This window comes from Cydia strobilella, chromosome 7 (genome assembly GCF_947568885.1).
Source record: "Cydia strobilella chromosome 7, ilCydStro3.1, whole genome shotgun sequence".
Lineage (NCBI taxonomy): Eukaryota > Metazoa > Arthropoda > Insecta > Lepidoptera > Tortricidae > Cydia > Cydia strobilella.
This window is the reverse complement of record NC_086047.1, coordinates 11,225,455-11,251,818: the sequence shown is the minus strand read 5'-3', so window position 1 is coordinate 11,251,818 and position 26,364 is coordinate 11,225,455. Positions and strand designations below refer to the sequence as shown.

The 26,364-nt window shown below is 35.3% G+C and overlaps 1 protein-coding gene across 1 annotated transcript in view; it reads right to left on the bottom strand.

Annotated features, from left to right (window-relative positions):
* The window catches only part of LOC134743080 (putative uncharacterized protein DDB_G0282133), a 196,603-nt gene that overhangs the window by 24,282 nt on the left and 145,957 nt on the right, over positions 1-26,364 (bottom strand). Inside the window, exons 4-6 of the mRNA XM_063676388.1 lie at positions 19,105-19,202; positions 10,265-10,425; positions 396-580 (exon numbers count right to left, since the gene is read on the bottom strand). Coding sequence (XP_063532458.1) covers positions 396-580; positions 10,265-10,425; positions 19,105-19,202 — 444 coding nt within the window. The remainder of the gene's footprint in view (positions 1-395; positions 581-10,264; positions 10,426-19,104; positions 19,203-26,364) is intronic.

Genomic DNA, 26,364 nt, shown 5'->3' with positions numbered 1-26,364 from the left:
TTGATCCCTCCTAGCAGGGAAGAAAAACCCCCTTTTCGAATTGGTGATGTGAAAAATTATTGTGTATATAAAACTGCATAAACTGAAAACTACAGTGTTTGTGTAGCGCCACCTGCCAGACCTGCGCGTCTAGTAATATCTTGACAGGTGCCGTGGTTTCATACATCAAACGCGACTTGACAAAATATGGGCATTGCTAGACGTGCTGGTCGGACATGAAAAGCACGGGGACGGCGGTCGCGGTACTCAACCCCGTTGATGACGTCAGCGATATTGGTCTGCATGCATTGGTGCGTGATGGCGCCGTCGCGGACGGTAGTGATCCCGCCGTAGAGCTGGTGCAGGTCCTGGTCGGACATGAGTAGCGTCCGCGGACACGGCAGTAGTGTACTCACCCCCGCAGATGACGTCAGCGAGGTTGGTCTGCACGCACTGGTGCGTGATGGCGCCGTCGCGGACGGTGGTCATCTCTCCGTAGAGCTGGTGCAGCGCCTCCTGGTCGGACATGAGCAGCGTCCGCGGAGACTGGCACTCGTCGTCGTGGTGGCGGGATGATGAACGTGACCGGGAGCGGCGGCGTCTGTAACAAGAGATAATATTTTGTTAAACATGCGGGACAATCGCTGGAATAATTTTTTTTGCCGAAACGCTTGTCACTTACATAATAACAATATTCACTTACATAATAAGAAAATATATTCATTTATACAAGGTGTGTTTTCAACCTTTAGCCGTACTGTGCGAGGCTGCGAGGTAAATATTATTTAGACCATAACTACCTACCGATTATTATTTACTTGTGGAACCATCGTTGAAATCGTGAAAGAAATTGACTACTTCATATGTTTCGCCTAATCACATGTTTACTGACGATTCAGCATAATTTGTTTTATCAAAAGCAAATGTTATTTCAAGTGATGCAAATGCTGACCTTATTGTACACTTAAACTTTTGCAATGAACAATCAAGAAGCCAAAACTTAATTACATTGGTATACGGTCGTCGCCAAACATTTATTATGTAGAAGGTGCAGATCGTCTTATTACAAAGGAGTAGGGTGCATAATTCCAAAAACAAGCTTAATGTCTACCATAAGGTATTACGTCGAAATTCTATAATCTTACAACGTGATTGCTTAATCGATTTACGTCTTCAGTAATTACTTTCATACCTCTTAATCCAAGTTCACGTCAAAAATCAATGAAGCCTTGACCTCAGTTAAATTTTTCAAATTTCAATCTTATTTCGTCGAAATTAAGGCTCAGTAAGTTATAAGATGTGCGTGTTGCAAGTCAGTATAGATTGACGAGTCATGTTCAGATCGCTTTAGTTCGCAGTATCTCCTGTCACCTGGCATTCAAATTAAAGTTTTTTATCTAAAAACTTTTATTAAGCGTAGGTATTAAAAATAGTAGGTAGGTATGTACCCGTGTTGGGCTATAATATCGCGATCACGACGACAGCGTCGACAGCATTATCTCAGTGGAAAAAAAAAAGATTCGAATTAGTAGTATAGGTAGTTCTAAATAAGATTGTTACGTTCATTCCGTATCACCTACTTTACACTTAAGTCATCCCTAATATGTACCTAAGTATTTTTCGTTATTTAGCAAATGTTAAAAATATTCATATGATAATTGATAATTTTGCCAAGGTTTTAAATCATACACATCAGGCGAGCCGTATGCGTGTTTGACAAGAAGAAGGAAGCGCTCATGAAATTCGAGCGTCATCATTATAATCGCATTTCAACAAAGTGTTAAATGACACCCATAGGTTTTTATCATGGTAAAACAGTTCCGTGATCGTTTTTTGTCCGTTCCGCTTGTCAGTACCAATCAATGGGGCCCTGGCGCTCTGAGTCTCTTTAAAGACCTGTCGAAGAGACTCAGAGACGCCACATGAGACCGAAGAGCTGACAGCTTCTTGCTCAGTGTATTAGTTTAACAGTCCAGCGAGGAAATTCTGATGCCAACGTTTTCGGTACTATGCCGCAGGGACCTTTTTTAGATTTAATATAAGTAGTTTCATTTTAGATTTACTTAGTTTTATTTTCATTTAACTTAAGTTTTTAATTATAGTTTTATTTGTAATCAATGGTGTTTACTAAAATATAATTAAGTAAAATGCTATTGGATTTCGTATTTTCTATATCAGATCTCCAGTTGTAATGATTGTCATAGAAAACTCGTGGTGTCTTTCTTAAAAATTTGAACCGGAGACGAAGTCGAAGGCCACTTACTGTATTTGACCTCTCTTATACAACTGATGCATAAAATACTTGAACTAATAAACTCAACTTACAGTAGCGGCAAATAATCTATCATATGTTTTCAGATACATAATTTGCATATTTTTTTTGGTAATTTTCCAAAACTGGCTTTAGATATTTGGATGAAATTTACAATATAGGAACGTATGAAAACGACAATTCGACCAACAACCTAGGTACAATTTTAAAACAGTGGCCAACGAGGGCGAAACATCGATCATAGATCATCGATCATATGAAATTCAATATTTATATTAACATACAATAATTGGTGTGTGTGGTGTGTGTTAAGTCCCCAATCCGCATTGTGCTAACGTGGCTGCCTGTTGCCACGTACACTGGGACGCAATTATATATATTATATGGTCGTGTCGCGTTTATATGATATATATATATAGTCTAATTTCACGAATGAATGACTGCATAAAAATGCAATATGATAGATTTTTTGCCGCTACTGTATATATTTCTCAAAACCATTTATTTTTCATAACAAAGCTTAGTACTTAAGCACATAAAAGCTCTAATAGAAAACATTGCATCACTTTATTATTCCCAACAAAGGTATTGCAAATTATAACGCCCTTGGCTGCTAATCCAGTCTCCATGTAAATGATAAATGAATCTGCAGATAAAAGATTATTATTTATCCATTCGGTCATTTCGAAATCGTTCACTCCTACGGCACAGTAGGTAGTGAATGGAAGAAAAATAACTTTTCGAAATATTGGAAGGACAAACGTAAATCATGTCAGATTTCTGCGTACACGCAACTTAATACGCCTACGGTCTCGCTAAGTACGGAGTACCTAAGTTCTTGAATAAGGTTAACTAGATGCATTACTTGAGGTTGCAAATTACTTTTATTATTGTATTTATTATACATACTAACATCTTTACAAAAAAATATAGGAATGTATACAAAGACGGTTTCTATTGCATACATTGAGAGTATCAATCAACTGTAGATATGTATTAGGTAAGTAGTAAATACAGTCACCTGCAATAAATGCTACTCTTCGAAGACCGCAAAAATATCTGACACGACACGATCTTTATTTGTAGGCGTGTCACATATCTTTGCTGCCTTCTAAGAGAAACATACCTAAGTATTATTGCAGGTGACTGTATACTTATCTAATATTTATGTGGTGACAACTTAAAACCAAGTGTTTAAGCTGTCAATCGTACTCAATTAGACGATACCTAATCATGTTTTTCTAAAAATAAATGCAACGCGTCAGTTCAGACGAATCCACAGAGTTGTTAGTCATTGATTTGTATGCATCGGTGCAACTTTGTCTGACAGCTAAGCCGGCTATTTTATAAATGGCGCGCAATGTCAAGTTTGGCGCCAAAATTGGCGTGTTTACTCATCAAGAGGCAGGGTGCGTTCCACTTTGCGCAATTGAACGTCTAGAAATGGTGAAGTGAGTCATGCACAGAGAGATTTAATAAATATTTTAACGATTCAACTTGTTTAAGGGATCGAGCGTGTTGATCGCTGTGAAGTTTTAATGCATAAAATTTCAAGAGGACAATAAAATTATATTTATGGTACCGCTTTAAACGTTTTGAAGTTATTGTTCTGTTTTTGCGTTCAGATTTTGCGTTACTGGCTCGTATTACGATAAATCGGTTAATAGACCTGTACCAATAACTTCTGAGGTTATAAGAATATTAATGTTGCTTATTTTTTATATATAGTTTCCAGACCATATACTAAACCTAAAAATAATATTTTGTGTCATCCTAGGTATTTGCTTAGGTAGAAATTTAGGTATTTCTTTTTTCAATCAGCATTCTGTAAAAAAAATATTCGAGACGAAATTCTTTGTTTCCCTGTAAAGGCAAAGTGGCTTCCGACGTACACACGCATTTTGTGTCATTTTCATCCACGGGTATAATGGCATTTAATAAATACCTAATATTGATCCTAAAACGCCTAAAAAAATATTAGAGTCGGTAAGTGAAGTGTTGTACTTTACAGAACATTGTTATATGTTATTCAAACAAATCTGTGTCAAATTCATCCACCGCTTTTATTTAAAAAAATTTTTTTTCTAATTAACACCCTGTATCTGCCACAAAAAAAAATTCATATTATTAAGTTTACGTCTACAATATTATAATACCACATTGAGACATCATTCATAATTTGGGTCATTTTGATCCACGGTTTTTTTACTATCTGGCAAAATAAAACTCAATTGAGCAAGAAGGGCGTGCGCGGGGAAGGGTACCTACGCGGGTGGGGTGCTTATTATACTTGCCGCAATATCAGCTGGCGACTGAGATCTTAATACTATCTCTTTTACCCTTGTTAAGACCAACCAAGAGATGGCATTATGAGCTGTCTCGCCACTTAGTTTTGCGATACAGTGGATTTATTTCATTCGGAGGCATAATTACATTGTCTTATCAATCTTACCGTAGTAGGTATATAAATATAATTAAAAATAAACTGTAGGCTGCACTCCTCATACTGACCAACATTTGTGACGTTCCTAATCAAAAGGTACCACTTTCTCTGACAGGTTATTTGTATAAAGATATAATCAAATTTCGTCTTTATGGTAAACGACAAAGTGGTACCTACCTTTTGATTGAGAATGTCACATCAGCGACTTAAAAATTACTTTTGTTTCGATTTTTAGTAGACTTTTTAAGTTTATTTTAAGACGCAATTTATTGTGATTTTTGTTATGTTTAAGCGTGGCAAGCAACATTAATTACATTGATGATGATGTTCATTAAATACAATATTTTTTCATACTATACTGAACTGTCACCCTATACATGAGAATGAACAGCGCCCTCTTGACAATGATCATATATTACTGGTCAGGCTTTAATATGTGTCATAATTTAGTAAAGTCCCCTTTGTGGATTCTAAGTTTCCGAGTTACAGCAGTTTAGTGAAAGCGTTTTTTTTTTAAATATAAATTAAGGGTTGAATAAAGAGGAAAGAAAATTTGATTATTTTTGCGCTACGACGCACGGTTTAGGAGATACAGCCCTATAAAGTTTTTTTTATTGTTTTTTTCTTTTTTTCTTTTTTTACATTGTGTTTTTTGTATATTACTTTGGGGTTTCATAAAGGGGAACGAAAATTTAATTATTTTTGCGCTACGACGCATGGTTTTTAGGAGATCAAGCCCTATAAAAAAAACTCTTTTTTTTTGCGTTTTTTTTTGTATAAATTAATGGTTACATAAAGGGGACCGAAAAGTTGATTATTTTTGCGCTACGACGCACGGTTTAGGAGATACAGCCCTATATAGATTTTTTTCTTTTTCTTTTTTACGTTTTTAAATCTTAATTAAGGGCTTCTTAAGGGGAACGAAAATTTGATTATTTTTCGCTACCATGCACGGTTTAGGAGATACATCCCTAAAGTTTTTTTTTGTTGTTTTTTTTTTCTTTTTTTTGTCATTGCGTTTTTTGTTATTACTTTGGGGTTTCATAAAAGGGAACGAAAATTTTATTATTTTTGCGCTACGACGCACGGTTTAGGAGATACAGCCCTAAAATGATTTTTTTCTCTTTTTCTTTTTTGCGTTTTTAAATCTTAATTAGGGGCTTCTTAAAGGGGAACGGATATTGATTATTTTTGCGCTACGATGCACGGTTTAGGAGATACAGCCCTATAAAGTTTTTTTGTTATTATTTTTTTCTTTCTTTTTCTTGTGTTTTTGTATATTATTTTGGGGCTTCATAAAGGGGAACGAAAATTTTATTATTTTTGCGCTACGACGCATGGTTTAGGAGATACAGCCCTATAAACATTTTTTTTTTTAAATTTTGCGTTTTTTTAAATATAAATTATGGGTTGCATAAAGGGGAACGAAAATTTTATTGTTTTTGCGGTACCACGCACGGTTTAGGAGATACAGCTCTATAAAGTTTTTTTTCCTGGTTTTTTTTAGTTTTTTTTTAAAGTATTAATTACGGGTTTCTTAAAGGGGTTTTTTAAATTATTTTTGCGCTACGACGCATGGTTTAAGAGATACAGCCCTATAATGTTTTTTTTTTTAAATTTTGCGTTTTTTTTTAAATATAAATTATGGGTTGCATAAAGGGGAACGAAAATTTTATTATTTTTGCGCTACGACGCATGGTTTAGGAGATACAGCCCTATAAAGTTTTTTTTTTTTTTTTCTTTTTTACATTGTGTTTTTTGTATATTACTTTGGGGTTTCATAAAGGGGAACGAAAATTTTATTATTTTTGCGCTACGACACATGGTTTAGGAGATACAGCCCTATAAAGATTTTTTTTTAAAATTTTGCGTTTTTTTAAATATAAATTATGGGTTGCATAAAGGGGAACGAAAATTTTATTGTTTTTGCGGTACCACGCACGGTTTAGGAGATACAGCTCTATAAAGTTTTTTTCCTGGTTTTTTTGTTTTTTTTTTTAAGTATTAATTACGGGTTTCTTAAAGGGGTTTTTTAAATTATTTTTGCGCTACGACGCATGGTTTAAGAGATACAGCCCTATAATGTTTTTTTTTTAAATTTTGCGTTTTTTTTTTAAATATAAATTATGGGTTGCATAAAGGGGAACGAAAATTTTATTATTTTTGCGCTACGACGCATGGTTTAGGAGATACAGCCCTATAAAGATTTTTTTTTTAATTTTGCGTTTTTTTTTAAATATAAATTATGGGTTGCATACAGGGGAACGAAAATTTTATTGTTTTTGCGGTACCACGCACGGTTTAGGAGATACAGCTCTATAAAGTTTTTTTTCCTGTTTTTTTTTTGTTTTTTTTTTAAGTATTAATTACGGGTTTCTTAAAGGGTTTTCTTTTAATTATTTTTGCGCTACGACGCATGGTTTAGGAGATACAGCCCTATAATGTTTTTTTTTAATTTTGCGTTTTTTTTTAAATATAAATTATGGGTTGCATAAAGGGGAACGAAAATTTTATTATTTTTGCGCCACCACGCGCGGTTTAGGAGATATTATATCTATATATATATATATATATATATATATAGCTATAATAGCTCTATAAATTTTTTTTTCCTGGTTTTTTTTTTAATTTTAATTAAGGGTTTCTTAAAGGGGAACGAAAATTAGATTATTTTTATGCTACGATGCACGGTTTAGGAGATGCAGCCCTATAAAGATTTTTTTTGTTGTTTTTTTTTTCATTGTGTTTTTTGTATATTATTTTGGGGTTCCGTAAAGGGGAACGAAAATTTTGTTCTTTTTGCGCTACCACGCACGGTTTAGGAGATATAGCTCTATAAAGATTTTTTCCTGTTTTTTTTTTGTTTTTTTTTTAAGTATTAATTAAGGGATCCTTAAAGGGGAACGAAAAATTGATTATTTTTGCGCTACGATGCACGATTTAGGAGATGCAGCCCTATAAAGATTTTTTTTTGTTTTTTTTTTTCATTGTGTTTTTTGTATATTAGTTTGGGGTTCCACAAAGGGGAACGAAAATTTGATTATTTTTGCGCTACGACGGTTTAGGAGATACAGCCCTATAAAGTTTTTTTTGTTTTTTTTTCATTGTGTTTTTTGTATATTACTTTGCGGTTCCGTAAGGGGGAACGAAAATTTTAATATTTTTGCGCTACGACGCACAGTTTAGGAGATACAGCCCTAAAATGATTTTTTTTCCTCTTTTTCTTTTTTGCGTTTTTCAATCTTAATTAGGGGTTTCTTAAAGGGATTTTTTTAATTATTTTTGCGCTACGATGCACGATGTAGGAGATACAGCCCTATAAAGTTTTTTTGTTATTTTTTTTCTTTTTTTTTCATTGTGTTTTTAGTATATTACTTTGGGGCTTCATAAAGGGGAACGAATTTTTTATTATTTTTGCGCCACCACACACGGTTTAGGAGATATTATATCTATATATATAGCTATAATAGCTCTATAAAGTTTTTTTCTTGGTTTTTTTTAAAGTTTTAATTAAGGGTTTCTTAAGGGGAACGAAAATTTGATTATTTTTGTGCTACGATGCACGGTTTAGGAGATGCAGCCCTATAAAGATTTTTTCCTCTTTTTTTCCTTTTTTGCGTTTTTAAATCTTAATTAGGGGCTTCTTAAAGGGGAGCGAAAATTAGATTATTTTTGCGCTACGATGCACGATATAGGAGATACAGCTAATACAGCCCTATAAAGATTTTGGTTCTTTTTTTTTCATTGTATTTTTCATGTATTACTTTTGGGTTACATAAAGGGGAACGAAAATTTTATTATTTTTGCGCTACGACGCATGGTTTAGGAGATACAGTCCTATATATTTTTTTACAATGCATGTGCTCGAAAAGTGCGTTTCATACGGAGCCATATCGTGCGGAAAGTACTGCTTTTCCGCACTAGTGCTTTTTGTTTTCAATTTTTTTTTACAGTTCATATGGTGCTACTTTCTCGCACTAGTGCGGAAAAGAGCACTTACCGTGCATATGTCGAAAGTTTAAAGGGCCATATGTACTGTAAAACGTACGATACACGTGCGAATAGGTAATTCGCAACTCGTGTCGATTTAAAACACTCCTTTTAATAATTAAACTTATTTGCCATGACATGTTTTTTTATTTACTCGCACAATGCATAGTAAAACATTGTATGATACACGTGCGTAAAGATGATTTCCGCACTTGTTGCATAAATAGCAATTTTTTTAATCAAAGAATGAAAGAAAGTCACGGTATTAATAACCAAATTTTACTTTAGTGGTACCTTTTCCCTATCACTGTCACAAATGTATGTGGCGTTCACGTAAACGCGATATTTTTAAGATTTCCCTGCGCAATGTTGCCAGCTCGCTCGCAAATCAAACATGTACTTACAGTTCTTTTGCATAATGGTGACATTGTACAATATCTATGAGTTTTAAATAGGTAAAAGATAATTCGACGCATTCTTTGCTTGCTTGTTGCTTGTTGTTGTGTTGTTTGCGTAACTTCTTTGAATAAGTTGCGTTAATTTGGCGCACAGGCGAAGTAAACATGCGTTGCGTACGGCAAGGTCACGCCGCGGCCCCACCCTACACGGCCTCCGTTGCCCATTCAGACCGCCCGCTAGCTTCGTTTGAACGCAAATAATATTTTTGTAATATTTGTTTATGCAGTGGATGCAAGTGACACAAATTCATACATCTTATTTATCCCGCATTTCAAATTAATAAGATGTAAACTCTAATATCTTTAATATTCTTTTGTAACGGTGACAGCCTGTTACAACAAAATCATCAAATATCTTATGAAGCTATGCCTTAATAAGACACAAAATCATTTAATGGACCTATTTAAACGATTAAATTCGACCTAAGTAATTTTTTTTAACTCTAATTTTTTTTTGTGTCATTTAGAATATTATGACATAGTATCAGATTGCAGTGGACGTAATTGACACAAACTATGTTTTCACACTAAAAACACTATCCTAAATGCAACACAGTTACATGTTTTCTCTCGAATATTTTTTTCTCCAAGATAATTCAAAATAAAAAATAATTACCACAAAATAACAAATTACTAGAAAAGCAAATTATATATATGACACAAAACAAAATGTTAGATTTACATCTTAACAAAGTATTCATAAGCGAAAACAGAATTGACTTTAATATTTTTATAACCTAGGGGTCAAAATATAGCCAGCGGTACAGGTCTATAAGAATATTTTAAAGAGATGCGTTATCTTTATTTTTTGTTTAAAAATAAAAGTGTGTGCGTGTAATCTTTACGCGCGATTGAAGTAAAACTTCTTTGACGATGACGTTTATCGCTATGTTGGCACTTTGACGTCTGTCCTATTGTGCGTGTGTCACTACTGAGCGTTACTTCCGTCAGAAAAAAATCTGAGTTACCCTTCTAGTCGCGCCTAAAGAAGTTTTACTTCAATATCAATGAAGTGTTAGGTTAGGTACGCTACGTCAATATACTTAGCTATTTTAAGAGTTTATGATAAGCGATTCTTCTCTAAACTAAACAATTGTTTACAAATATAAAAAATGTACTCACTCAGGAGTGACGATGAAGAAGCCCCTCGAGGTTTGATAGATCTTCCTGTCCTGCATGAGTTGCGCGAGAGTGTCGTACACCACCTCCTGAGACGGCGTCTGCATCACCGGGAACTTCGACGACAGTGACGTTCGTATGCTCTCTAGCGTCGCTGACTGCCCCTGTGGAGAATACCGAATTAGTCTTTGCGTACAAACTTGCTTGCTCTTACTAATAATATGGGCAATACAGATAGCCCCATGTGCAGAGCGTGACAGAAGTAGACAGGTAGAAGGATCTAGGGACTCTGTGCATATTAAAGGAGGCAATTTAATGAACAACCAGAAGACATTGCTAGGTTTCGTGGAGGAGCTGGGGTAGTTAAACTAGCGCTACCTCGGTTTTCACGCACAGATAGGAATGGTTGTCGATTTGCTGAAAATGTCAATGACAAACCACTATACTACTGTACTGGTTTTTCTATTTCTATGTAAAAAAAATTGCCGGTTTAAATTAGTGTCAGGTGCGTGAAAACTAACGAGTACCTAAGTATGTACACGTGTAAGCTCCAATTGGGGAGCCCGTGCTTGCCATCTATACCTATATGCCCGGTGCAAGAACACGGCGCAAACCATTCCACTTTTAAACTCCCGAACCTACAAAGCTAGCGTGCGCATTGCACTTCCAATCTGGTATCCCCAAAACGGAAAGATAATTTTCATTAGGTTTTTTTCAGAAATATCAATTCAGATATGGAGGTGCATAATATGCGATCGAGTTTAAATATTTCTTCTCACGCAATCGCATACCTATACGTTTTCAAGTTCAAAAATATACATGAATAATCAATAATTTTATCATCCATCAAGATCATCTGACGACATAAAGCAGGATGTGTCGTACTGGCCTGACACGACCTTCAATTGATACAATGTGACATAATGGCAATGATGAATTTGAATTTGACGATAAGATCTCGCGTATAAATATGTTTTGGAACTTGTCTTTGAACTGCAATTACTTGTAGGTCACTATAGTAATGTCGACCTTATAAACGACTCATATACAATACATATGTCGCCATATTTGGCAAGTGTATTTGGTGTATGCAGTAAACTACGTAAACGAGTTAGACATTTATGGCGTTAATTATAAACGCGTTACATGCCTGCATTAGCTATGAATCGTTTGTTTTTGTGTATCTGTCATTTTGACTTACGTATTTGTAAGAAAGGGATAAAACATGATTTAACTAAATCAGGCTTGTAAAGTAAGGAATAAGGGGGTTAGTCCATATGTACCTAAATAAGTAGTTTATTTAATATTTTTCATATTGCTCTATGTGACTGTTGTAATCTTCATACATCTTATAACCCTAAGACGTAAACTTGTACTAAGATGACAGCTCACCGTACTCAATGTGAAAAATACTACAGCCGTCGTGCCGCCAAATGTACAATACGATGTGCATTCTGTTTCAATGGAATTTCAACTTTCATAAAAACAAATAAAGCAGCATTTCTTCAAGTTTTCAAACAAAACTTATAATTTTGTATGGTGAGTGGAAGGAGTCGAAAAATGGTCGAATACATTTAATATGTCTGTATCTTACGGAAGTTTACGGAACACTATAAAAAAAACATATATTTATAATCATTTCACTTGGCACTATTAAACAGTCTGAATAAGAATATGTCGCTCATTTATTCAAATACGAATGCATGACAGCTCTGTCAACTTAAATTTAACTTTACCCAATGAAATCTTCGCTCGTGCGGAGCAGTTTATAAATATTTTGACCTTTAGATTCGTATCTAATAGGATACATCTATATGTGGAATTAAAACGAAGTCTTAAATGCAGATGCCAGACTGGTTTTATTTGAGAATTGCGGCTATAACAAGGTTAATCTGCATTCTTTAGGAGCACTAGCTGGTTATGGGAATAAAATATAAGATCAATTCAAGTTCAATCATTTTAGGCAAGTTTCAGAGTATTCAGATTTCAGATCGACGAGAAATTAGGAAAGCTTTCGCACTCCGTCAACGGCATGACATGTAAGAGCCCTGGTTATTAAAATCGCTACTATTGATGCTGACTATATTTACCAGTTACCTACTGTAATAAAACCCTATGTATCTACTTGAGATGTGGTCATTGTGGCACAGAATATATAATAGTTCTTACGAATTGTGGTCATGTGGAGATCCCGCAAAAGCTACGCGAATAGAAGTGCGAAAGCTCTCCTAATTTCTCGTCGATCTAAAATCTGAATACTCTGAAATGAAGTGTATCTGCTTGTACACAATTAAGGTGAAGTAGGTTCAGAGCTTCATACTCGTAGTAAGGTAAACGCTCAGGTCAGGAGCAGATATTAAAATCAGAGCGGGTGTCATCTTAATTTAAATAAAACTAATTTAATCTATGAAATGCGCAATCTCATAACAAAGTTGGCACCGTTGGTCTGCGCCGGTCCGTCACCGTCGACGCAAGCTCATGATGACGCTCCTCGGTACGGAGTGAAACATGTCGAGCGTTTTCGACTTAAAATACGTGAGTGACCCGTTATTAATATGTTTAATAAAGTTGGCACCGTTGATAAACGAGTATTCAAATTATTTATCGCGGCCATACAAATTTCACCAGATCATTTGACACGACATGAGCCTGCCATTGAGATGGTATTACGATAATATTCACGCCTTTGATGATATCATCCGAATGGTTGTGTGACATGTCATATTCACTGGTCTACGGACAAACAATCCTTTTGATCTGCGTAGTATCTCGATAAAACAAAGTGTATGAGACTATGGTTATGATAATCGTATAGGACATTCTTCTACCGAGGGTTCTGTACTATTCTAAGGCTAGTTTGGCAACAACCGACCTTCAGAACCAGGAATCCGGTCCACATTGCGATTGCGCGAGCGCATATTTATGCGTGTTTCATATTGTTCAGGCATTTCGGCTCAGATTACGTGTCTATTTACTACTATTGCCTTCTCATTGATACGATTAGGGTATGAAGAGGTTTATTATGTAGATTTTAATGCTTATTCGTGAATGCTTGGTTGTAATTGAATAGCTAAGGCAGACGATTACCAGCTGGTATCGTATTGAGCTAACAGGACATATAGAATATCAATAAATATTGCCTTTAGTGTAAAATATAAATTAATATTAAGAGCAGGCGTAAAATCAGGAAATCAGAAAGAAACAAAAAATATTTCCGCCGACGGAAGATATGGCCATAGCATGGATTTAAACGTTTTACCCCAATAACTGAAAATATACTTCTGTTTAAAATTGTATGCATGTTTAGTGTTTTATTTTTATGGAGACAAACTTTAACTTTGGTTGGAGTCTGCCCTTACAAAAGTTTCCGTGTGAATTATTTCATGGCATTTAATTTGGCCTTTGAAAAAACGTGTATCACTTCAATACAAAACAATATATTCCTCTTAAATAAAAAATACTGATTTGAACTCCAAACTATAATAAACACCCCACTAAAGATGAGACACCAACGAACCCTATATTTTCTTTGATAACACCCAATGCTGATAGTGATAGCAATTAAATTATACACCTTGTTTCAAACTCTATCAACCTGTCACTATCGACATGGGCTAAGTAATAAGTGTGAGTTGTCAAGCACCTGCCTGACCTGCCCAACCAGTCGTTATTTACTGGCGAAGCCTGCAAGCTTAGGCGGTTGATCGACCCGATGAATATTCATAGATATCGCAATTGCTTTTACCACGATAAATGTCCCTCGTTCGTTTACAGGATGTTATTGCAGTGAAGTGCTTCGTATGTTGTCCTAAGGCTAGTATGTATGTGACGGTATTATACAGTGATTTTGTTATGTCTGACCGTACTCTGGGGTGAATACCTATATAGGTCATACTGATCAACTTTTGAATCATACATATATCAATATGTTTTCAATGGAAAAAGCAATAATTGCGATTTCGGGGTTGGCCCCATAGTCGAAGTTGTTCAGTATAACCAACATATTCAATGATTCACCCCCCAGAGTATGGTCAGACAACAAAATCAACCTGTATAGTATATAATAGATACGAACACTTTCACGTAAACGTAAAGTAAGTGATTAAAATGTACTAGAACGTGTCGTTAATAGAGCTACCTACCTGATCTTCACTTAAAAATAGATTTTACTTAGTACACCAATTTTCCATCTTGGCAAAAATATTAAAAGATGGGTTTTGCTGTAAGTATTACAAATCTGATTATAGATCTATTATAAAATGTAAATAAAAATATTTGATAGATACTGAAAATAATTTCAAACTGATAAGTAACCTGTCATAAATTTAAAAGATGAAATTCATGTTTACCTTACCTTACCATCTCATTTGATTCCTAATGTTTTAGTTCTTAATATATCACTGCAAGGTAATGTCTCCTTTGCAATAATTCATTAAACCAGTTCAAATATTCAGCCCACATCGGTTACTACAAGTTCGGTACAAATACTAGTACTAGGCAGGTTGCTATAGCTTTGCGCAACTTTGACAAATGTAACGCCTCGCGATGTACCTATATTGTCGCTCTGAAGGCGTAACAGAGGTGCTTTATGGTGTATTTAATGACTTTCCTGGTATTACAGATTCGTTGCGTAAACATAGTTTAGATTCTCATCTGTAGGTTATTTTTGCCACACTGCACACTATTTCCACTGTAGATCATTAAGAACATTTCTAAGCAATTACCACAAGATCTAATACTTGGGTAATACAAACAATCGAGAGTTTTTTGTCCTAATTATGTACTTTTGTGCTATAAAAAATTTAAACATGATACCTGACGTTTTTCCATAAATATTCCTATCCAAGTACGTACTTAAGGTGCCCGTAGGTTCAGAGAGCGGAGTTTTAGAAAAAAAATTACGGTTGCCAAAAATTTAATAAGCAATCTTGAGAATTTTCTCTTGTAATTTCATCGATTTCATCGATAGAAAAAAAAAACACGAAGATAGGTCTAAAACGCACTGTAAAAATTTGTAACAATTTATGCACAAAAGCTAAAAATATGGAAATTGCTTCTAAAAATGCGCAATTTTATTGTTGAGGGACCTCATCGACAACTTGTTTTTGATAAAAGTTTCAACAAATTAAAATATAAAAACATGATAACCGCGGTCTTGAGCACGCACAATCGCACATCCATCTCGCTCACGCTTACGCTCAGTGAGAGTGAGAGGAGAACACGAACCTACGGGGCCTTAACATTAGTACCTATTGACACTGACCAAACTTACACTAAACTTGCAGGCAGAACAGTTTAAATGTATGCCTATAACAGAAAGATCTACTCACTATTGAGCCATAAAAAGCATGTATTAATACTCGTTAACAATTTAATCAAGTTCCCATAATATACCAAAAACTTTAAAATACTTAATTTAACCTTTAAACTTGCACAACCTATAATTCTACTGTGGTGTGTTATTTGAGAAATGATATCACGCCGCTGAATTAATGTGCTCAAAAAAGAACTGATCGTGATTTAGATGATGGCGAAGCGATGACTTCATGGAATCGCTATGGGGGGATGCTTTAGCAAAAAGATGAAGGAATTCTGTTATGTGGTGCAAGTAAAAAGCTTTTGCGGATGGGGTAAAAAGAAAGTGATGCTTTTCTCTTTCGGTATATACCTATCAATATCTTTCCTGTTATAATTTGTTGCGTAGCAAGTAAATAAATACAGGTTATGCGAATAAAACCTATTTTATTTGGAAATCGACATTTGACTTTAAAAAAATAATTTTAATACAGTAAATAAGTGTTTACATATATTAAATTATCTTTAAACAAAGGAATTTTCTTCAGTTTAATTATATTTTGTATTGATTATTGATTAACTACATATTTATTTGTGGCGTTTGGGGACGTAGCGTGGAAAACAATACATGATGACGACAGACCTTATGACGACGATAATTTACGATACCTATAGACCTAACATCACTTTTTGACAGTGTTCGATAATAAGAAAAGGACGGTTTATCTTATCATTATAACTTCAATAACCGCACCATCTTCTGCCCGCTGAAAGAAATCCCGTTTATTTTATCGACTTGGTCCAACCAAACATTAAAAAATCTCGTCAGAACAGGTTCAGGCGGCCGTAAATTCGTGTTCACGGTCAAGTTTAGCGTCTGCTTAGCCTAGCGGTTTATTTACGTAATAACGAGCTCTTGACACGAGCTTTGCGCTTTGAATATTTTAAACATTAGAGGAAAAGTCGCCCATTCTACTCACTGCGTTTATCTAAGATAGGTATTGCAAGTCAACGAGGTCGCAAGTCTGAAGGGCGTATCCAATGAGCCCGATAGAGAAAAAACGTAGTAACAGAAGTATTGCATTGTAGTTTTTATTATAGACTGGTGTGTATAGTGTGTGATAAAGACGACAATATCTGTTCAAATATTGATTCCGTTAGCAGCCGCGAATGGACTTAGTATGCAGACATTGTGCTTTCAAATGCAATGCCTTTAACCATAGATATATATATTTTGTATCAGTGCGCACTTGCGATTTTGAAAAACTTGTCAACTACCTACCTATAAGACGAGTCTAATGAAAAATATGTTCGGTTGGTAAGTTAGGTAGTATAATTTTAGTATTTCTAAATAAATTTCACAATTCCAAAGCAAGGTACAAATTGGCACATAATATGTACATTTTTTTAAATGGACGTCGACTATCTAATCCTTGCTCTATTAAACATAGTTTAATACTATAATCAACAACCTTTACGTTATAGTTTTTTTTTAGTTCATTTTCAGGGTTCAAAATTATTGAGATAATTATAGTTTTTGATAATTATCCCAGGTGTGGATGGTGCTATATTTATTTTCTTTGAATTCTTTGATAGTAAAAAATAATGATTGGCGCGTTTTTTGCTATGTACAATAATTATATAATTTCGTAAATTATAGATTATTGTCATACTATAATTAAGTATTTCAGTGGCAAAATTTTTTTGTTTTTAATTGCCAGTTCATTGACAGGATTAGTCTAAAATTGTTAATGGCAAAACCGTGCGATTTTCAAAATATAATGATGATGATGAAAGTAAAAATTCAGAGGATTTGCGCCCACGGCACAGTCAATCCGTTCGGTGTAAATACCCTTATTTACATTTCCTTAAAGTGTTAAAAGGGTCTCTACGTGTTGGTTTCGGCTTAGTGCACTCCTCCCCCAATATCCAGAACACCATTGATCCGTGATGGGTAAACACATTCAGAGGATTAAAATAGTGATCTTATAAAAAGGGTCAACATCACAAGCGGTGGTCGCGAAGCGACATTATCAACCATAAAGGAATCTTATTTACACCAAATCATAACTTTTCTGAATGACATTTAAAAGAAAAACAGTCCAATCGTGCGCAACTAAATTGTTCAGTTATTTGCCAAAACCATACAGCTTAACTGAGGGAACACGACCAACCAATTTTACTCTTCTATTCCATAACTTTCAAATATTTGGAGGTAATTTGTAAGTTATTTCAAATAACGAGCTGCGCGAATGTCGGTGGAAAGGTTTACGAGTGCAAGGTGAAATGAGGAACATTGAAAGTTTCGTTTAATTACAATCTAAGAATTCATCAGAGAAAAGAACCTAAACGACCATATCTCAAAAATCTTGAATCATTTTATACAAATTGCATGACTGGACAGGACAGACAGGTTAGTGGCTGCTTTATATTTACTTTGGTGAGTTTGGTGTAAATATATCAGAAAAGGAGATATGTAGTAGACCTATTCGAAAAGGGTTATATTATACCTATAAGTAAAGCCTGTCATCTGTGAAACATTTTGACATAACGACCTATCCATTTATATCGGTTGGCTTACATTTCTGGTATTAAATTACTACCTATTAAACGCGTCTATTGGGTACTTACATATAGGCACAATGCTAAATCAAAGTAAACTAAGATTACCTCTCCTCTATAATGAATAAATATAAAGATATATTAAATATGTATGTAAAGAGTAGTTAACGGATTTAGTTAGGATTTATAAATTATAACTTATAAACAATTTATTTATTTATTTTTGTATGTAAATAAATAAATAATTATTTAAATATATTAGATATATTAAAGAGGTATATACGCAATGCGTACAAAGCTAAGAATTATTAGAAATGATTTGCAAATAAGTCTTCAGTGATAGGGGCATTATTGTCTTCAAAGTACCTCTGATTACGGAGAAAGTTCAAATACAAATAAATATATTAGCAATCAATTCTATTTGCCCCGATTCACATCTTTGTTTCCCAGATACTTCGAGAGTTTCGAGACGGTATAAAACGACCAAGACTCAAATTGAGGTCAATTAGTATTAAAATTGTATCAAAGTGGGTAATTATGCTAAGTCACTGTTAAATAGCTTTCTATTTTCTAAACGAACAAAAGCTATAAGTAATTGGTTGCGTATGTATACCTGCTTGGTTTTCGTAGCATAATCACCAACCAAGAGCTGTACGTCTCTATATGAGTCAGGGGCACGAAACGACACATCAAAGCGTTCGATCGAATACGAAGATGGAGCAGGAATTCTATACTAAAACTCCCAAAGATCCTTCTCTTCTCCTACCTCTACATTATTCTACTGAAGTCAGCTGTATTTTGATATACCTACATTTTACTGCCGTCATGTTTACGTCGAAATAAATATTAATTATTTAAAAAAAAAACAAGAAATGTTTGTGCTCTACCGTGGTTTTAAAGTCCGCATAAACCGATGCTAAATTTAAAACTATCTGCAACATCACTGCATTGCACTGGCTGTTGCAACTGATTATGAGCTTTTTTACCTGTGACGTGAGGTCCATAATGCAGTCGCATAAGGCTTCGGGAAGCGGCGTGAACTGGCCCTGGTACGCGGGCGTCACTATACAGTCTTCGATGTCACCTGCAACGAAATAAATTATATATAAAATGAGTTTATTTGCCGTGAGGTAACCTTAAATGTTAAGAACATTCTATGGTGGTTATTTTTTAGGGTTCCGTACCCAAAGGGTAAAAACGGGACCCTATTACTTAAGACTCTGCTGTCCGTCTGTCTGTCCGTCTGTCACCAGGCTTGTATTTCATGAACCGTGATAGATAGACAATTGAAATTTTCACAGATGATGTATTTCTGTTGCCGCTATAACACCAAATACTAAAAACAGAATAAAATAAATATTTAAGTGGGGCTCCCATACAACAAACGTGATTTTTTTTGCCGTTTTTTGCGTAATGGTACGGAACCCTTTGCGCGAGTCCGACTCGCACTTGGCGTTCTATAGTTCTGGCATAACACTTATGAAGATTCCAGATGTGACGCAGGTGTGATAATAATGACAAAAAGAATATATAGGATAGAGAGGTACTGTCATAGTAAATTTGCTGCCATCTATCGACACACGATTAAAACTAAAAATAAAAATATCAAAAAATGTATCATTAGGCCTTGTCCATCTTTACAGATCCGAGCCACGTTTTTTCCTAAGACTGTATTCATCTTATACGGAGTTACATAAGTCTTTGATACTGATAATTCTAAGGACTAGCAGGCCAATTCGAGTTTTAGTAATTCGATCTGTTTCCGATATGATACTGATCTGTCCGTCGAAAGTGACGTTTTTGGTCGAAGAAATGTCACTTTTGATACTGACAGATCCGTAATAATCATCGTCTACGTCGTCGTAGTCATATCGAAAACAGATCGAACAACTAAAACTCAAATTAGCCTCTTAGTTTTAAAATGAAGTAGGTGTGTGTGTTCGTCCTCTTGTGCATACATACATAAAATGTAGGTACAAGGGACGAATGCACTATGCCCGACATTAAACCATTTATTCTAGCTAGGACAGGAACATTATTGTTCAGCATAACCACATTTAGTGCTCATAAGCATAGCTCGTTAACGTAAGTTCTACATAGCCAAATAACAAACCATTCTATGTGGAGTGATCTAAACCGCAGGCGTACACATTGGCTTGCTCCGGCATCGAGTCAATATGAATATTTACCTATTAGGGAATAATTAATTGAACTCTAACCCAGTTCGTAAAGAATGTTATCTGGGGGCACGGCAGTGCCCTCGCCTCGCCAAGACGAACAAAGCGAAGCGCAAGCGCACTAGTTTTCACCTTACCTACTGTAACAAGGCGAAAAATATAAACATGTCTTTGACTTGAACTATATACAAGGTGTTCACGATTAAACCAAAAGATTTTAACCACGCTTTTCTGAGGCCAAAAGAAGGAAAAACTGTAATAAGTTTAGGTCAAATTCGCAAAAAAAATGGTTTTTGTTTTTTTTTACGATTTTTTAAATGTATTTGGACATAAAAAGTAAATGTGATTGGTAAACTTGTCACTTAAAACGGACTTACTTTTTTTTTACGTAAAACCTAGTTTTTACAGTATTACTTGTCACTTTTTGACATCTATCAATAAGGATACTTAGACTACGTCCCATAGTGGCAACATCGCCATCAAAAAATGCGTTTTGCACTATGTAACAACAAAAACATGTTTTTTTTCTCTGAAACTAGACGAATTACAGAAAAGTTTATAGGACATTTTAGTCTTTAAATATGAACAGAAATACGCTGTTAAAATTATTCGGTTTCCTAATGTTACATTGGTATACGTAAAATTAGGTAGCTGTATGTTGCTGGCTTAGACATAGACATGTAAAAATGCAGCATTATAAATTGGAGTCTTATCAGTAGATATTCAGAGTCTGATGTTATTCAGGTCATTTTCGTCAACTAGCCCGACCAAGAATCGATCCTTGATTATACATTATGAAATGGCGAACTTCCCTGCTATGCTCTCTCACGTATTCCCAGACAGTTATCCTCTAATATTTGCTCGCGACACGAGGAATGTTAATGGGCAGGACCCGTGCTTAGTGCATGAGCATTGCATGGTAATGAGGAAGTGCGGGAAACACTTGCGGACTAATGGGCTGGGAGACGAGTCCAGGCTTGCCTAGCCCGGTACGGCATGACAAATTATTAGACATTCTGAAGGCATCAGTTTGCTACAAAATTACAACTTGAAATAAAAAGGAAAGAAGCAATAAAATTTACTGCTTCGAATGGAATCAAAATTTTTCATCTACTGTCGGTGGATCTGTCGCAGGCAAATTGTAAGAAACCGCCTTTTACAAACGGCGTCGTCATTTTACAGACGTTCTCACGTTTGTAAAACTGCCGAAGGCAATTTGTAAAAGTCGGCATTTTGTAAAATACCTTAGGACATATTATTAACAGCGCCATTTGCAATTTACCGCGGCATTTTCGTCGAATTCGTTCTTTAATTTACCACGGGCGGTGCTGCTCATAATAACTATGAAAAACGCTGGCGTGTCCATAAAATCTGGAGTTCGTCGGACTTATTAGGGTCGCGTGGGTCAGGGGAGGCTTTGGGATCGGGGTGGCTCCGGCGCTGCGGAAGAGCAGCCCTTCCGCCCTCGCGTGACGAAGCACTACACTCGGCTCCGCAGCTTGCTGGTCGCCTTAGGAAACCAGCCTCAGCCGCTCGCCTAGATCGTTCCCTCGCTCCGTCACGCGGTCCTCCTATTTCGTAATTGCTCTCTAGGGGTAGGACAGACTAGACCACGTGGATAGGGGGGTGCTCCGATTCGGTTTTGGGTTGAATTTTGGTAACCGTGAGGATGGTAGTGTGTTATAAAAGTTAACATAAATTGATCAATCAGCAAACCATGGTCACCCTCAGACAACTATCACGTTTACGTTGACACTATTGAGCGTACTAACAATTTGCCTTCGGCAATTTGCAAACGTGAAAACGTTTGTAAAATGACGAAGCCGTTTGTTTAATGCGGAATCTTACAATTTGCCTGCGACAGATCCAATACATTCGAATTTATTCGAGTTTTCGGCTCCGACTGAGCTACTTATGCTTAGTACAATGTATAAGGTTTAAAATGTGAGTGCTACGAGCACAATAATAACATTAATAACTATCATGGTGACTAGGAAACCATATATTTTAGAATTTGATTGTAAGTGTTGACGTGCCCTTTTAGTTCGTTTTCTATTTAGTTGGACCAGATGAAATAGAATAACTTCAAGTTGAGATTCAATTCCAAACACAATTGCGGTGTTTTATCACAGTTATAATGGCCACCTCCTGTCTCTATCATCAGATTAGCTCCATGGTAACATAACATTGCATTGTCACCCAACTTAAATATGTATGCAAATTTTTAAGCTTCATTGGAAATCGGAAAGTGGGTCAAATCTAACTTTCAAGATTTGATTAAGTACAGAAAAATCACGACTAGGAGACATGGCGGATAAGAAGCTTGTACGATAATGACGGGTAACGAATGACTATGAGAACTCGCTCAAATGGTCGGTAAATTTTTAGCGCACGCCTATGTTTGTCGACATTCAGTATTTGCTGTGTCTAGCAAATTGAACGAACAAATAGTTGGTCTGCTATACTCAATGAGCTTGCGTAGTTAATATTGAGAATACATGGTACGAATGAAAATGTTTCACGGTAAATATTTACGAACATAGTACAGCCGTGCGTTGGCGAAATTATTTAGATGGACGTTTTTCAGTAATAATCGCTTCGAATGCTGTATCTTAACAATTATCTACCTAATTATTTTAGGTAATATCATTCACCAGATTCTCTATGGAAACATTAGGAAGACTGGTCAATACCAAACGGGTCTAGTTTACCTCTGGGTGCCTCTAGTTTGGGAGTACCTATGTATAGTATTTACCTATCGCTTCATAAAATATTCGCTTTCATAAAACATAATTTTATTAGTTAAGTAGATTCTGTATGTACTTAAATTTGGGAAAGCACTAAGATGAGGAGGCTAGGTACTTATTAATAATTAAATGAATTACGCTAGTTAAGCGAATTAAGTGTGCTGTCATGTAATGTTGCATTTACGGCAAGTCAAGGAAGAACACTGACTATTTTTTACATAAGCTGCACGAAACAAGCATATTACATTAGATGCTTGTAACTATTTCACAGTTGCATTAGTTTTACGACAAAGATACGACGGTAGCTTTCACAATTTTATTAAATAAAATTTAGGGAATTGTTCCCTTGTACCTCCTCGAAGTGAGCCTAGTTGCGTTATGTTCTTATAATGCCTACTGCTACAACAAAGAACGTAAGCTCACGACTGCAAGCGAAAGTCACACTTACCAGTGTATTGTCATTGCTTACCAAGCTCAGGTGACTCGAACACTATGGTGGCAACTAATATGGCATGAGATCTGCAGCAACTACGCTTGTGAGCAATACGCATTTCAGGCTGCACAATGTCAATTAAGCTTAGCTGCTACCATGTTAAGCTTTCATATGAACCTAATAACTGTGTTGTTTTGAAAGAAAACAGAAGGCTAAACGGACAAAAAGTCCTGATAATAATTCTTCCCTGCTAAGCTAAAAAGCTGTACCGTAAAATCAGGTAACTTTAGTCCACAATTTACAACTATGGTCCAAATTCAAGTTCCAGTAAAATATGTACAGAGAACATTAGTGTATCTAAGCTCCAAAATAAATGTAACGAGTACAAATCATAAAGGCTCGTCAATACTCAACGTTAAAATCTGGACCATAGTTGTACTTAAGGGCTATAGTTACTTGATTTTACGGTACCTCACGTACCTTTAAATGTTAATCTGAAGTTTTAAGTTTAGTTTAGTAATTTGTTTTTGAAAGACTGCCTTTTAGACTAGGAGGGAAGTCTGGTCTTGTGGCGAAACATTACGTACAGTCGAAGGCAAACATATCGATCCAGACAAATAGCTCAAAAATATGTGAACACGACTTTATTGTCTAAGGTACACATATTTTTGAAACTGGGAATGTATATATATTTATACCCTTGACTGTACGTTTTTAGACAACTCATGATATTCAGAAACTGGAGGTAAATGAATTATTCGCTAGCGAGTGTGCTCTCCAGGAGATTACCTATTAGGTCACCAAACGAAGGAAAAATGGGGGAAATAATTTGTGTATAAGCGTATTTTGGCATAGTTGCAGGTGCAGGGAATGGAGCTCGGTTCTCCATACAAACGTACTAGATAGATTGCTCTGAAACTTTAATGTACTTACAATAGGATAAGGCATGTAATGGCATGTATGTATAAATTTAGAAGCGGAAAATATTCTATCATATTTTTCAGATAAATTTGCATAATTTTTTTGGAATTTCTAAAAAACGGCTCTAGCGATTTCGATAAAATTTACATTATAGGGGCGTGTGAAAAGGATAATCGATCAAACTAGGGTATATTTTTAAAATAATTACTTTGCCCGAGTTTTCGCGGTAGCTTGGTGGGTATTAATTAGTAAAGTAATGAGTAGATTTAAATTTCAAACCAGAGGCTAACGAGGGTGAAAAATCGATCTATCTAGGTTTTATTGTTGGTAAGATCCGCTTTTGAGTGTTTTCAAACAAGAAATTCAATATTTATAACATACATTAATTGGTGTATGTGAAGGCCCCAATCCGCATTGTGCTAACGTGGCTGCCTATGTTGGCAAAATAAAGTAATGTCTCCTTTAACTAAAATGAGCCAGCTTAAGGATTTAAGGTAGTTTCCCTCCAGGGCCCGACTTATCTTTCCACACTGTATTTACCGGGTGTTTCCTGTAACAGGAGCAATAAATTAAGCCATAGAGTAACTTATACTAGAGCGGTACTACTGTCATAGTAAATTTTGTAACCCCAGTAAATTAACTGCCATCTGTCGACACACTTTAAAACTAAAAATGAAGATTTATAAAAATACGATAGAATGTATTTAAATATAGATAAATGATTTTTTTTATTTGCATTAATTATTTTTATGATTTTGACCCATGTTCTTTCACTGATATGCGTTAAAATTGTTAAATAACAAACGAAACCGTCAACGCCATCTATTCGACTGTAGGCCAAAACTAGTAGCGCCCTCTGAACGAGAATCAAATTTTCTTGATTTTCGAGGCACGTTTTTTCCTTGGACTGTATCTATCTATTACGGAGTTATATCTATCTTTGATTAAGCTGTAGGCTGTACTCCTGAAACTGACCAACATTTGTTCAGCAACTTTTAAAAATAACTTGTGTTTTGACTTTCATTACACTTTAAAGTTTATTCTAAGAGGTAATGTATTGCAAAATTTGTTATGTTTAAAGAGTGACAAGAAACGTCAAACACACAGATGGCAGCGTACATTGAAAATAATATTTAATTAGTATGAAAAAGTTATCTAAAAAAGTCATAATTAAAAAAAGTTGCTGAACAAATGTTGGTCAGTTTGAGGCGTACAAGCCTCCAGTTTAATTTATTGCTCCTGTTACAGGAAACACCGTGTATATGATCGTGATGATGATATAATCATTGTTTACACGATATAAAGTCTAATTTCACGAATTTTTGAATAAATCACTGTAAGAAAATAGGAATATGATAGATTTTTTGCCGCTACTGTATCTAGGTCTGTAATTTAGTTTATATAGCTTCAGATACAATGGTAAATACAAAAAATACAGCGAATTTAAGTTTTTCATACAAAACTTGTTTTTGCTCTATTTTGTTTGTGTTATATACTAGAGCTATATAAACTAATTACAGACCTCTAGATATACCTCACGTCATGTTTCATTACAATCCAACACGTAGCTTTAAAATGAGAACGAGACTTCGTTTGTATGGGAAGTTGAAAATCGGCCGAGCTTGCCGGGGACTCTTAAACAACATACTAAAAGTACCGGAGGGTGGGGGTGAAGCCAACGGCTACGAGCTACGAGTTATTGACGAAAAACTATAAAAAGGGAACTTTAAACCTTTTAGTTTTCGTTTGGTGAGCTGGATTAGATGAGCGTTAGACTCGCTTACGTTCGCCGTGCAATTGCAATAGTACCCCTGTACTGTAACCGTCATGGTAATTTTATAATAACGCCATGCAATCACTTCTCATGGCGACAAAGCAACTTCCTTTACTATAAGATAATCCACCTCATTTCCTTATTTAATAACATTTTATCCAACTACGGCCAACTATTGAAAGTAATGGTTTTAT